The sequence below is a fragment of the Scardinius erythrophthalmus genome (assembly GCF_964197995.2).
Source record: "Scardinius erythrophthalmus genome assembly, chromosome: 22".
In the NCBI taxonomy this organism is placed as follows: Eukaryota; Metazoa; Chordata; class Actinopteri; order Cypriniformes; family Leuciscidae; genus Scardinius; species Scardinius erythrophthalmus.
The window spans coordinates 24102268-24117259 of NC_138242.1; the positions used below are offsets into that span (position 1 = coordinate 24102268).

Sequence of the window (14992 nt, forward strand, 5' to 3'; positions counted from 1 at the left end):
ATTAAACCAATCTCCTTCATTGTATTAACTATTTTTTATTGTTATTATTTCAAATTAACCAAAAATTTTAAAGCAACCAACTTTTTTTTTTTTTACAGCGACCACCCCAAAACAAAATATAGGCTATAACAAGTGGCTTCCACTTTCCACAAAACCACTTTCAAAAATGAAAATATAGACCTAATCAATGGGTCAATAAAAGTAAAAAAAAAAAAAAATATTAAAGAGAGCTCTGTGGTCATTTACTCAGATTCAGTAGGCTAATTGATTCAAGAAGCTCTATTAGCCTATTTGCATGGTATTAGCTTTACAATGGTCAAGCGACAATATACATGCACGTGCACACAATAAAATTGGGTTATGATATGCGGACAAATATGCATTTTATTACTTCTGCAAAGTGTAGGTAGGTACATTTCCTCGTGTATTTTTCGACGACAGAAGCGTGAACGGTCCTCCTACACTGTAAGCGGTGCTGTAACATTCACCGCCCCGATGAATTTCTATCGCTCTCTACTTTTACTTTGACGCATTAGGACATGACGGGATTGTAGCAGTCGCTGAAAACGGTCAGTGTGTGATGGGAGAACTAGCCCGTTGACTTCGGACAGGTAGGATTACCTTGAACGATCATTAATCACACGTTAAAAGACGGATGTTTAGGAAAGGTCTGCGACCGGCTGGGTTGGAAGGGAGGAGCGCACGCTCGCGCACAGAGCATCATCATTTTCCCTTTTGACTTTCATTTTGTGTATTTCGATGCACAGCAAGTTACGCTGATTTGTAGCCGTGTGCATTTCGCGTGCTCGATAAAAGGCAGCTGCTTTTATATATATCACGCCACGCCATCATTTAGGGAAGTGCAGGTCTTCGGGGACGTACAGGGGGCTCTAGCTGTCACTGCACGAACACACGCCCATTTTCAATATATGACCAAAATAATGACCCGAGGAATGAACTAGACGTAAATGCATCGACTCTGCTAGACACAGTCGTATTCAGCGGGCTTTTTGTTGGACATATGCATTTGTTTTTTTATTGCGAATTCAGCTTCTCCGTTACAGGCCGTCGAAATGTTATGACAAATACGGGGAGGTTTTTGGGAATCACAGTGGGTGTTTATTCACAAATGACTGCGGCTCGCGCATAAACATTGAAAACGCGCGTGGCATTCTGGCACCTGTGCGCGCGGCGCTTCCTGGTATGTGTCCATTAATGTCGTTCAGGTTTCACAGTTATTGCACGGACAGCCGTGGTGTTCAAGAACTATACGAATGCTTTTGCTCTCGGGATTTTTATTTCTATGGCTCGTATGAAACAAAGGGCAGCGCATTACTCTCGTCTTCACGGCGTAGGCATGGCGCGATTTCACATTATTAATGTAGCCGATATGTCTTGTTTTAGGCAGAAATGCTCAGATTCCTCATTTTTGTTCAGCTGCGGCCTGGTGTGAGTAGTAGTAATAATAATACACTGTACATTTTTGGTCAAATTCAAGGTAAAATAATGATAATAATAAACTGGCAGCTGTGTGTTTCCAGAATTTAACCGTCAAATTACAATGATGATATTACAAGCATTGAGGGAGATGTTTTGGTGATTGTGTATTTTATTCTTCCTTACTGTACATATTATTAAACGATGTACTGTTAATATGCCAACATATGTGAGCTATTTGACCTATCAAGCATCTGAGGTCAGAAAGATCACAATTACCCACACAAACACCAATCAGATTACATTAAAATAATACAATTAAAGTAAAATAAAACACCATAATGTATATAACTTATAACAACGATAAAAGAAACTAACTTTTTTTTTATAAAATCCAAACAAATGTCATGTGTTTTTACATGAACTTCTGAGATGTTGCTTTTCCCGTTAAATTTCCCTCAAAAGGTGATTTGTACATTTTACATATTAAAAAAATGTAATTTTAACATTATTTTACTGTTAAAAGATAGATAAAAGAATAGCTTATACATTTTCTCTATAAATTATAAGATAATTTCCTCACGTTTCAAAATAAACTTTCATGTATCGTCTTTTACACTTTGATATAGGCCGGCCTAATTTTTATCATCATTTAAAAGGTAACTTACAGTTGAGTTAACCAATTAACATGGTTTTAGCTGGAACACTTTACATTCTTTTCCAGTTAAAATTATGTTTTTTATAACGTAGGCTATTTCAGTGGCTATAATGATCAGATGTTAGATTCCATACTCTGTTGTTCAGTTTCAGCATTTATTTCTGCAGGTAAATAAATTCAGAACTTAAATTCACAGTTCTGACAGTCTGATAGTTCCATTCTGAAATTGCGCATATTTAATGTGGGATTATCAGTTCTACTATAAATACTGTATATATAGCATACAATAGCAGCACATACAGAACTATAATTGCACTATTAATTTGGTTAATTTAAAAGATCCCACTAATTAGTATGATTTGAGATTTATTTCCTGATAGAAAAATTCAGCTAGAACTAAAACAGTGTAAAATTTTGACTCACATGCAACTTGGTTTTCTGAATCAACAGATTCAACGTATAAATGAAGCCACATAAAATAAATCGAATCTCTAAATATATGTGCTGTTATCATTTATTTAGCTCATTCATTTTCCTTAGCACACAGAAAAATTATAACTAGAAAAGGGAAGACCACGAATACCTATATGCATAATGTTTTTCTTGTTTAATATAGTGTAGGTTTAATCGTGGGTATGGTGGTGCATGCTGATTTACTTATTAAAACACAATTATTATTGTCAACCGTTCTGCCTCCACTCTCTCCGGTCATCGATTAGTGAAACTCAGTAGACCTCTACAAGTTTTTCAGTTTCCACATCAGTCATGTGCTACCCTTCTTTCTTGTGCATAAGCAGAGTTTGTTTCAAACTGTTTGATTGACTTAAGTTTCATCTTACATAAGGTCGGAAGACAGGCCCTGTAAGCAAATACAAGGAAACTGTTGGAAATTTGCATGTTTAGCTTGAGTCTCTAGACAAGGGAACTGCCTGTGGGTTACATACTGTATGCACTTTAGGAAATATACTACAGTCAATTGCACTAGGAAGCAGATTTTACAAATGGACAGTTGACCTCAAGATTGATATCTTGTGTTAGAATTTTGGTACACATGTACATATTTACGATCGACTTTATTTCAGCTTCGTGTGTCCAGATTCTCTGGAACAATGGACAAGGAGCCACAAACTAAAGCAGAACCTGCAAAGAGCACAGTCAACACCACGACCACCACAGCGGTGAACCCTTCCCATCAGGCCAATGGCACACCGAAAACTCCCCCTGCACTCACAACTGTAACCACCTTCCACAATCAACCCACCCCCACCAACAGAAAAGTGGTGCAGGTATATTTGTTCAAACCATGCTAAATTTTTTGATCACTTCTCCCAATTGTCACAGAGTTGACCCTTTTTACCAATTGCATGTGTTAAAATTGTATATATATACTTGAATATTAATTTTAAACACAAGAAGAAGAAAAATAATCCAATTAATATATGCTTTTGATTATAAATGCTTTTGAAATATAATAATAAACATTCAAATATAATCTATTAATTGACTACTTTCACTAAACTTTGTGACGTACTTCCAATATGTTTAAATATTGCGGCTCGCTAGTTTCAGCTTATGAATGTAGTCATCAAGTTGACAAAACGGCACTTAAAATGATTGACCGCAAGAAGATTTGAAAATACAGCCATTTTCAGAGACAGGACAAGAGATATTCTGATTATTGCTGTGTACAGAATTTTCCATACTCAATGGAACGTGAAGTTTCATTACGTAAACGTGAAATTATTCCAACCCAAACAGACCGTGCAAGATTATTTTACCACAGGGTGTCTGTGTTTACTTCAGTTTGAGACCTGATGATTAAGATCAGAACAAGCATTTATATGTATATCTATTAAATGTTTTGATCACTATCCTGTCATTTTCATTGACAATTATTTCACTATATGTAAATTACACGTTTAAATGGAAATTCTGGTTTGAAATATGATCCTCAAAGGAACAGTGGAAATTCTGTCATCATTTACTCACCCTCAAGTGGTTTCAAACCTGTATGAATTTCTTTCCTCTGCTGAACACAAAGGAAGATATTTTGAAGAATGTCGTTAACCAGACAGTTGTCGAGTCCCATTGACTTCCATAGTAGGAAAGAAAATACTATAGAAGTCAATGTGTTCAATCAACTTTTTGGTTACCGATGATTACAGGTTGGTGAGGAAATATATTTTATGTATTATTCAGAATCCACATTTGGAAAGGAAATGTATATAAGTACAGGAACAATTCAGTTAATTCATGTGAACGCAGAGAACATGATTCATTGTTTGAATCAACTGACAATCATAAAAAGTAATAATCTACTTTCTCATGAGTAACTGTAGAAATGACCAGAAATGTGTCCAATATAATATATATTATATTATACTATAACATTTTAGAGTACTGTTTGTAACTATTGTTTTTAATCTTCTCGCAATATAATGAACCACTTTCTTCTGTAACCATAACTTCCATCTCTTCCTGAAGGTCAATCTGTCTGGGGACCGACTGGCACCTTCCTTTTCACCTAGTGAGAGACTCAGCCAAGCTTCATCTTCGCAGCAGACCCCGAAAACGGTGTGTGTGCCACAACATAGAAGCACCTGCTCTCAAAAATGATGCTCATTTTATAGGTGCTGTCATGACATTTATGGTTTAACTTCCACTGATTTCATCCATTTCTTAACCATCAGGTTTCTCTTCCTGCTGGATCAACTCCTCTTGTAAGAGGAAGTCATAATCCGATTGCTGCTACGGCCACCCGTAAGATTTCCCCTCAAGCTCTGCTTCTGGGGAAGAGCCCGAATCCGAGTCAGGCTCAGATGCTCCTGAGGGCCCAGATGGTAATGCAACCTGTCACGTCCTGTTCTGCAGATCTTAAGATGTTCACATGCACTTTAAACGTCTTTTTACCCAGACGCCATGCCCCCTTTCACACTTACAGATGGAAACTTTGCCGGTTTCTCGACTCTTAGTGAATGCTGAAGTATTTATTGCTTAAATCTGCTTCAGAGTGAAGCATGTATGTGCTGTGCACACATAATTGGTGTCTACAGGTTGTATTACTTTCAGCTCATGGTCTGTTGTGACCAGCCTGGTATGTTGGCTTGAACAAATGGAGGGTTAGTGTCTAGAGGTCTGCACTCAATGCATGCTTGCATGTTTCTGATGAGGACAGATTTTACTCGACCACATCAAAAGCTTTTCAGTGTGCTGTGAAGTTCACCATCACACCTACACAGCACAAGCACAACAGGCAGGAAATAACAGCCTTCTATTTTGCACCACTGGGACTTTTTCTTTATCTTTTTAGCTTCTCTCTTTTTCTTTCTCTCTTTCATTTTTCTCTTTTTCTGTGCTTGCCATCTGGCAGTTGATTCTAACGTCTGCTGTGCGGCCTGATGTACCTGCCCTCTCCTCCTCCTCCTCTTCCTTCTCCTCCTCTTCCTCCACCCCTTCCTCTTCCTCACCTCGATTTCCTTCCACACAGGTGAGCTCGATTATGTATGGTCATGTGATAGAGGCATCTGGTCTACTGAATTTAAAGGGATAGTTCACTCAAAAATGAAATTTTGTCTTTTACTTCACCCTGAACTTACTTTCTTCCATGCAACACAAAACGAAAATTTAGGAGAATCTCTGAAACGTTTCATACTATACTGTGAAAACGAATGCAGACTAATGGTTACAAGGTCCAAACAATTTTGAGATTATTATTTTTTGAAAATCTTCCCCTCCGCAACAGCTCTCAAATCTCATTCACTTTATTGACAATAAAAATGGCACATTAATGTGTCATTTCGTATAGCGTTTCATGTTTGACGTCATTGAGTTTGGTTGGCTTTTTCTTTTATTACAAAACTTTCGCATGACTTCTATAAGACTTTGTAAGAATATTATCTTCAATTAGTTTTTTTGTCATTTTGAAAATATGGAAAGAGGAACTCAGACATTTTGCTAAATATCGCCTTACACTGAAGAAAGGTTTGGAGCGACATGAGAGAGTAAATTATGACAAATTTTTCATTTGTAGGTGAACTATACCTTTTTTCGATGTAAATTTCATGTAACATAACCGCAAAAACAAAAGACAAGAAAATATTTTATGTTTTTCTGATGTTTTAAATCTTTGTTTATCTAGCTTATGCTGCATGTGGTGTTTTTCCAAATGTATGGCATCAATATCTCTCTCATTCTGTTCTGTTCTGTTCTGTTCTTCAGCTCCAGAGTCTGACTCTCCGTCCACCTCTACCTGGCACCCTTACCATTCCTCCGAACTTACCATTGAAACCCACAACGTCAAGCCAACCCCCTCCGCTTTCATGCCCAAGATTATCAAACTTCCTTCTGAGAGCCAGCCAGCCAGCGAATGCTCCAGGGAAAGAGGGAGCAACTAAGACAGAAAGCCCAACAGCTCAAACGAAAGCAACACCTGTTCGCCATCTTACGGTTCCACCTCCATGTAAGCAGCCACATACGTATCTCTCTCTACATAATGCAAATATTTGAATCACATTTAAAAAAAACATATTCAAAAAAGTTTGGGATATTGTTTGGATATATATTGGATATTTTTTAATGAATACTTTTATTCAGCAAGAACACATTTAATGAATCAAAAGGGACATGTATATTGTTACAAAAGACAATAAATGCTGTTCTGCTGAACTTTCTATTCATCACAGAATACTGGGGAAAAGAATCCACATCTTAAATAAAAGTTTTTGTTTACATAATATGTGTTTGTATATTATATACAGTCTATATATATATATATATATATATATATATGTGTGTGTGTGTGTGTATATACACTGTAAGTGCACACACGCAAAGACATATTTATAACATGTATTATATTAATATATAAATATAATAATATATACACTTATATCATGTAAACAAAGACTTATTTATGTTTGATGTGATTAATCGCCAGTAATCGATTTGACAGCACTAATTAAAATAGAAAACAGTTATTTAAAAAAAAATACAATAACATTTCACAATATTAATGTTATAACAAATAAATGCAGAAAAAGAGACCTTTTTTTATAAATATGTAGGACATGAAAGCCCATGTTGAAGAGATATGTTGGAATAAAAAGCTGAATTGCGAATATTTTTCTTATTTTTTATTTTTTCTCCAGCCCTGTACGCACCTGCACAGGCCCACGCCTTAGCAAAACAGAAGCTAAACAGCAGTGGTCTCAAGAGGCCCCACAGCCAGATCAGCATCCCCCAGCACCCCTTCAATCAGAGGCATACACCCCCCAACTCACCCCCCGCCACACCAAAGAAGCCTCTTCCAGAGTTAAAGCGCTGCCCGTCCACCCAGCCATCGCCAAGCATGTCGGCGCAGAGCGCTTCAGTGCCCATCACAGTTCCTTCCCCTGCGAGGTCTCACCTCACACCCCCTACCCTGACTTTGCCCTTGAGGTCTTCCTCACCCGGTGGATCCTTACTGGCCACAAAACAGCTGCTGAGGATCGCGTTGTCCTCTGCATCTGCCCAGTGCACCAACGGCCAATCAAAAACACCCTCTGTGTCCCCGCCCCACGATCTCATCCAATCGAAGCCGCTCGTCTTGCCTGTGCTCTCTAAACCAGAGTGCCCTGCCCAGCCGCTACGGACTACAAACCCATGCCCACAGCTGGTGCAGCTGTCACCCTCCAGACAAACCACAGCGGCCACACCTCTCATCACCACCCCTCCGCTGGCGTCTCCTCAAAGGGCGTCTCCTCCTTCTCCAGTGCTGCCCCTGGTGTCCACCAGCAGCATTCTCGCGCCACCACAATCCCCTTTGACCTCACAGAGCCCCACGCAAACGGCCCAGACGTTAAAAGACTCAAAAGACAGAAAGGAAGAACAGAAGGAGAAGGATGTACCAGACCAGACTCCTCAAGATCTGAAATGTCCAGCACCCCAAAAGAAAATCCCCCAGGCTGTTTCCGTAGATCAGCCGTCAAGTGAAACTTCAGAGAAGGTTAGAAGAAGCACAGTGCATGTTCACTCAAACATCTTGGCCAATATGGGTTATTCAATGGCTGATATATCTAAAGAACAAGATAGACATATATAAAAGACAATTTAATGATGGCAAATCAAGCATAGACAAATTGATGAAATTGAACAGTTATTTTACTTGAAATTTGCTCAAAATTGGAAATGATACAAGAGGAAGTTATCTTTCAATACCCATAATCTCAAAATGCCACATATGTTCTGATTAATACTCATGGCCTATATATCAGTCTGTCATTATTCATTACTTTTTTCACCAGGGTTATTTTAGTTAACGAAAACTAAAACCATAAAAAACATTTCCGTTACATTTTTGGGTCCCACTTGATATTAAGTGGCGTTAAGTACTATGTACTTACATCAGAAAATAAGTACAATGTACTTATTGTGTTCATGTTGTATTGTAAAACACTTTTGCTGCTATTGAGGTGTGATACAGGTAAGGTTAGGGACAGGTGTGGTGGATTGGGTAGGTTTAAGGTGTAAGGGAAGGGTCAACTGTGTAATTACAAATGTAATTACATAAATTAATTAGAGCTGTAATTACATGCAGGAGTTTTTCAAATGTAAGTACAATGTAAAAACATGTAGTTACACAATAAGTACATTGTATCAAATTATTAATTTCAATGTAAGTACATAGTACTTAAAGCCACTTAATATAAAGTGGGACCCATTTTTGTTATTTCGTTATAAAATAAACGCTAAAGGGATAGTTCACCCAAAAATGAAAATTTTGTAATCATTTACTCACCTTAGTGTTGTTCCAAACTTGTATGAGTTTCTTTCTTCTGCTGAACACAAAATAAGATATTTTAAAGAATGTTGGTAATCAAAAAGTTGACAGTAGTCATTGACTTCCAAAGTAGAAAAAAGAATACAATGGAAGTCAAAAAGAATTTGAAATATGAACTAAACTATAATAGTATATTAATGATGCTACTACAGTAACACTGTTTTACTTTTACTTTATTTTGACATCTCTGCATTTCAGGTCTTGAGTAAGATGACAGTCTACACAGAGGATTCGAGGACTGACAGCCAAATGAAGACGTCACAGAAGAATGAGACACTGTCGCCTTCAGTCGCACCATGGTCGGCTGAGAAAGATGACCAGTGTGAGGAAATGTCCACCCAGTCAGACAATCACTCAGGTACACAGTCACTTATCATCTGTATAAAAGAAATATCACAAATGTTTTCAAGTAATTTTAACATTTCTAGACAACTGTCAGATTAAATGGATATTTCTGCTCAAGTCTAATGCTCTTCAGATGTTTCTCCTGAGAAATAACCTAATTGTCTCACATGTAGACACAGTTGTACAGTTTCAGAAGAGGTTAGTGTTAGTTAGGGTTAGGGAAATAAATTCAGTTACTTCAATATAAACTCAAACTCAAATTTGTCCAATTTATCTGAATGTGTTAGGAGAAACATCTGAGAAAGTTGGTGCTTTTATAACTAAGAACTCCATAAAGTGTCTTGAGATATGAAGGAGCATTTATAGACGCTGTTGGTAATATCATAACTGTCTTCATTTTTTTCTAGCAATCTCCAGCCTCTCCTCTGACATGTCACCCATCCAGTCCTCCATGACTCAGCCGTTAGATATGTCTCCTGTGGACATCTGCTTTCCTCCAAAGTTTCTCCCTGTGCCGGACAGACCACCGGTTCAGCCTCCCACCATCAGTCAGATGATACCCACAGAGGTCCAGCAACCTTCAGGAGCGGCCAAACCTTTGGTTCTAACACACCTGGTGGAAGGATTTATCATACAGGAGGGACTGGAGCCATTCCCGGTAAACAAAACATCTATCAACCGCTACCTGAATACCATATCTTTGTATTCATCAAAGAATTCTGGAAATATGTATCATGCAAAAATATTAAGCAGCACAACTGTTTTCAACATTGATAATGATAAATGTTTATTGAGCAGCAAATCTACATATTAGAATGATTTCTGAAGGATCATGTGATACTGGAGTAATGATGCTGAAAATTTTAAAATATAGAAAAATACAAAATTATGTGATCCCTTGAATTAAATACAATCTTCTGAATCCCACAGGTGAGCAGGTCATCTCTGATGGTGGGTCCTGTCCAGGAGTCTGGGGTGAATGGGGTGAGGGAAGCAGAACTCATCCCTTCTAGTTCAGAACCTCCAGAAGACTCCACAGACTCAGATGATGAGGATTTGGTTACAAACAGTAAGTAAAACACACTTCTTTTTCAGGTTTATTGCAGCATCTTTTATTACAAAAAATGCCATGTAATCTTTAACTAAACAACTTATGGCTGCCTCGTTTAGGGATTTGTAAAATTAGCAAAACCATCAAGGACCACATCACAAGCAAGACACCATTGGCCTGTTCCAGATCTTTCATATAATAATGGAATGGACTAAAAAAAAAAAAAAAATATTTGTGTGTGCTTTGCATTTTTATACTTAAAAATTGCAGCATTAGCATAGCGACACACAAGATTTTGGATCAGAATATTTCAGCATTAGCATCAAAGCACTTGTATCTAAATATTGCAGCATTAGCATAGCCGCACACAAGTTCCTGGATCAAAATAGTTTAGCATTTAGAAAAGAGTTGTGTCCTAATTTGCGTACTTATGCACTATTCTATGCCATTTTGTGGTATAAATAGTGTGAGTAGTGTGTTTACACTGAAAATCCTCCCAAAAAAAGTGTACTTTAAATACCCGGATGATAACAACCTAACTGATCAAACAAACTGTGGAAGGTTGGACACTTCATGTACTCAAAGCTTTATGTAGCAGAGGGGGCTGGGCTGTTAGATTCTGATATTGCATGACAAAATAACATTATAAAATTCATACGGTTGAGTGCATAGTGTATAGTACATCATTTAGGACACAAGGTTTTGGATCAGAATATTGCAGGATTAGCATAATAGCACACAAGGCTTTAAACTGAAACAATATTTTTGCAGGATTTTGTGTAAATATAAAATCTGTTTTCCTCCATCTTGTTTCTCACTGAAGATGGTATCGTACGGGCCCACAAGCTTGTTTTGCAGTGCCAATTTTGCAAGAGGAAAGGCACCGCCCAAACATTCCCACGCTCCAAGCGTTTCTGCTCCAAATCCTGTGCCAAGAGGTACACCTCCCTTACTTGATATACCACATTGATAGAGTAAAATAAGCAACCTGTTAGTATGGCTGGCACAATGAATTGGTGCCTAAATTGTATTCTATGCACATACAACCACTCCATCAACACCATTGCAAATGTCTCTCTTGCTTGGTGATGTCAGAAACCACAACTGGAAGGGCCTGAGCATGATTTCCTGCATGTATCAAGAGTTTACTTTAAGAATAACTAGGTGTGCATGACTAATTGACTCAAACAGATATTTTGTGTGGTGTTGAAAAGGGTATTTCCATCAGAATGTTTACAGTGGCCGCAAAAAGTGTTTAGACACATTAAAGTATATGAATAGCATTGCATTTTGTAACAAATATTTAAAGAAATAAAGAACAAAGAAAAACAAAAATACGGTTTTAAATGATAAGCTCTCTCTCTCTCTCTCTTTATATATATATATATATATATATATATATATATATATATATATATATATATATATATACACACAGTTACACACACACACACATATATATATATATATATATGTATATGTAACTGTTCTGGTTATCTGGTTGTCAAATGGAACATACTTATAGGTAATGTGGTGAACTACATCTGTGGTTACTGTACTAGGACACCTGAAACTTGTGAACTTGAGGAACTGACTTCATACATACACTAAAAATGACACCACCTGGTCATCGCAAAATGACTAAATGAAGTTAGTACCGAGAAAAGCTGCATCATTTATTTGCATATGCCGCTTGGTTTTATGTATTGTATCTAATGCAATGACTTTCATAATTTTTTAAGTGTGCAACAGTGTTCATATACTTTTAGGGCCACTGTATATAGCAAGTTTGAATAGTGAGTCATGCACTCAAAGCTAGTCACTAGCATTGTCCTAAAAAGACTCACACTCTTACACATACACACTGTGACAGGATGTGGTCATGGTTTGTGATAAACATCAACCCATGACACACATTATGAGCTGCAAGGCTGATTTTGGTCAGTGTGTTGGGTTGACTTTAAAGACAACCTTTGTTTACCTCTATGTACCTTTTTGCAGGTTCAGTTACACCAAACGTTTCCGTGCGCTGAGGCGCTGTGTGAGCGAGGGGGGCCATCGATCTGAGCTCAATGGCGCAGAGGAAAATTTCCACCAGGTTCGTCCAAGGCCTGTAAAACAATGTGCACGTTTGTGTTCTGTGAGCATTACTAAACTCTACTCCCGCCTAGGCCAAACATGGGACCACGGAGCAGTGGAGAATCCTTCAACAGCCTCCACATGAGGGGGAAGACGGGACGGCCGCTCCGATGAAGACCAGGCTCCGCAGGCACACGGAACAGGAACGGGAGAGAGAGATTAGAGTCAGACAAACGGTGGAGGAGACGAGAAGTGCTCCCACCTCACCCATAGACCCTGTGTCTCCCACAGATGTCTCCCCTTACCCAAAACCAGCACAGTGGTCGGTGGATCAAGTGTCAAGCTTTATATCTAATTTACCAGGTAAAAAGTAACACTGTGAAGTGCCATCTATCTATCTATCTATCTATCTATCTATCTATCTATCTATCTATCTATCTATCTATGTATCTATGTATCTATCTATCTATCTATCTATCTATCTATCTATCTATCTATCTATCTATCTATCTATCTATCTATCTATCTATCTATCTATCTATCTATCTATCTATCTATCTATCTATCTATCTATCTGTCTGTCTGTCTGTCTGTCTGTCTGTCTGTCTGTCTGTCTGTCTGTCTGTCTGTCTGTCTGTCTGTCTGTCTGTCTGTCTGTCTGTCTGTCTGTCTGTCTGTCTGTCTGTCTGTCTTTCTATCTATCTTTCTGTCTGTCTGTCTGTCTGTCTGTCTGTCTGTCTGTCTGTCTGTCTGTCTGTCTGTCTGTCTGTCTGCCTGTCTGTCTGCCTGTCTGTCTGCCTGTCTGTCTGTCTGTCTGTCTGTCTGTCTGTCTGTCTGTCTGTCAGGCATTCTCAGGCCAACATCAAAGTTTGTCTTGACAAATTATGATATATATATATGACTTTTTTATTTATTTTTATTTGAATACTACTGTTTTTAACCCCATCTAAATTGTCTCAGGGTGTCAAGACATTGCAGAATCTTTCAGAGCCCAAGAGATAGACGGGCAGGCCTTGCTTCTGCTGACCGAAGACCATTTGATGAGCGCCTTGAATGTCAAACTCGGCCCTGCTCTCAAAATATGCGCCCGCATCAACTCCCTGAAAGAAGGTGGAAGATAAAGAGAATGAAACTGAGACACAACAGAAGCTAGGTATATCCTTGTGGACCATAAGAGCACTTGCCAATAGAATAGAGCCATTTTGTGCACTTTAATCTTCAGAGATTTATGCGATAATTTCATTGTTATGAAAAAGCTTACATGTATTTGCTTGAACTAAACTAGCAAAACCTTACAGTTCTTGTAAACTTAGCCTCTGTCTGAAAGCATGGTAGCAATATAATGGTCTCAGTCTGTGAGCGTTTTACAGGATGTATATTTAATCGCAGTAGGAGGGAACTGTTAGCATCTCCTTTTTTGTATGGGTAATCATGATCAGGGTCAATGATTTTATATTTTTGACTGAGAGCAAAGGAGATCACTTCCTGTGTCAGTGCGGAGAGGTTCGACAAGAACGGAAGTGCTGTTATTGTGTGCATGTCCCAATGTATATATTTTCCTATCGTATTCCATACCATGTATACATGTATAACAATGCAGTGTTCTGTGTGTATAAATTTAAAAAAAATGTTTTGTGAAGGATTTGTAATATTTAATATATTTGTCTTCTAAGGCTCTAGAAAGTACAAATGCGATTCATTTCAAGTTTATAAGCATTTTTAAATGACGTTTGAGATACTGACATAAATGACATTTTGTGAAATCTCCGCAGTGGTACTGTGTAAATCAGACAAACTGTCAAAGAATAAGATAAGAAGAAGGTATCCAAAGGCAATCGTTTTCAATCAAGGAAGTGAAAAGGTGCCTTTTTTATGAGACCTTATGAAACTACTGTAGGCATTTTGCTGAGGCAAACTATGTGCTAGATTGTGTCATCAAGTGTTGTTTCTCATTGTTACATTACCTTTCTTGTGCCACTTTTGATTATTTAATTAAACCAACTACATTTTGTTATGAAACCTTGAATTGGTCATTTATTGTTCAGTTTCTTTTTTTTCTCTCTCTCTCTCTCTCTCTCTTTGTGCTTTTGCAGGTGGCAGTGTGGCTTACCCAACTTTGTGGGTTATGTACACTACCGTTCAAAAGATTTAATACTTTTATTCAGCAAAGGCACATTAAATTGATTACAAATTACAGTAAAGACTTCTACATTGTTACAAAATAATATGATTTGCTCAAGAAAACATCTTATGTTGAAAACAGTTGTGCTGCTGAATATTTTTGTGGAAATTGATACCTTTTTAGGTAAGAACAAAGTTTATTTGAAATAGATTTTCTAGCAATTTTCTTATTTTTATTTCTGAAGGATTATGTGACACTGAAGACTAAAGAGAGTAATGACGACTCAAAATTCAGCTTTGTGACTACAGGAACAAATTACATTAAAAATTAATAATAATTTAAAACATCTTACTGACCCCAAACTTGTATAATGTATATATATATGATGTATGTAGATGATATTGTAGATCACAAATTTTTTATTTTTTTAATTCTTGAAGAAAAGAAACGAAAAAGAAAAACATTAACAACAATTATTGTAGA

At 37.5% G+C, this 14992-nt stretch overlaps 1 protein-coding gene across 2 annotated transcripts; it reads left to right on the plus strand.

Annotated features, from left to right (window-relative positions):
* The first annotated feature begins 504 nt into the window (after window positions 1-504).
* LOC308682660 (polyhomeotic homolog 3) lies at window positions 505-14403 on the plus strand. Of its 2 annotated transcripts, XM_081352521.1 has the most exons (14): window positions 505-611; window positions 3178-3381; window positions 4580-4669; window positions 4786-4935; window positions 5466-5582; window positions 6314-6554; window positions 7243-8078; window positions 9111-9270; window positions 9665-9915; window positions 10188-10326; window positions 11132-11246; window positions 12310-12406; window positions 12480-12750; window positions 13348-14403. In XM_081352521.1, exons 2-14 carry the CDS (start codon window positions 3205-3207, stop codon window positions 13506-13508), a joined length of 2805 nt encoding a protein of 934 aa, XP_081208647.1. In that variant the 5' UTR covers window positions 505-611; window positions 3178-3204; the 3' UTR covers window positions 13509-14403. The 2 variants fall into 2 exon arrangements, with proteins under 2 accessions (XP_081208647.1, XP_081208648.1); XM_081352522.1 differs by lacking the exon at window positions 5466-5582.
* Window positions 14404-14992: the final 589 nt, after the last annotated feature.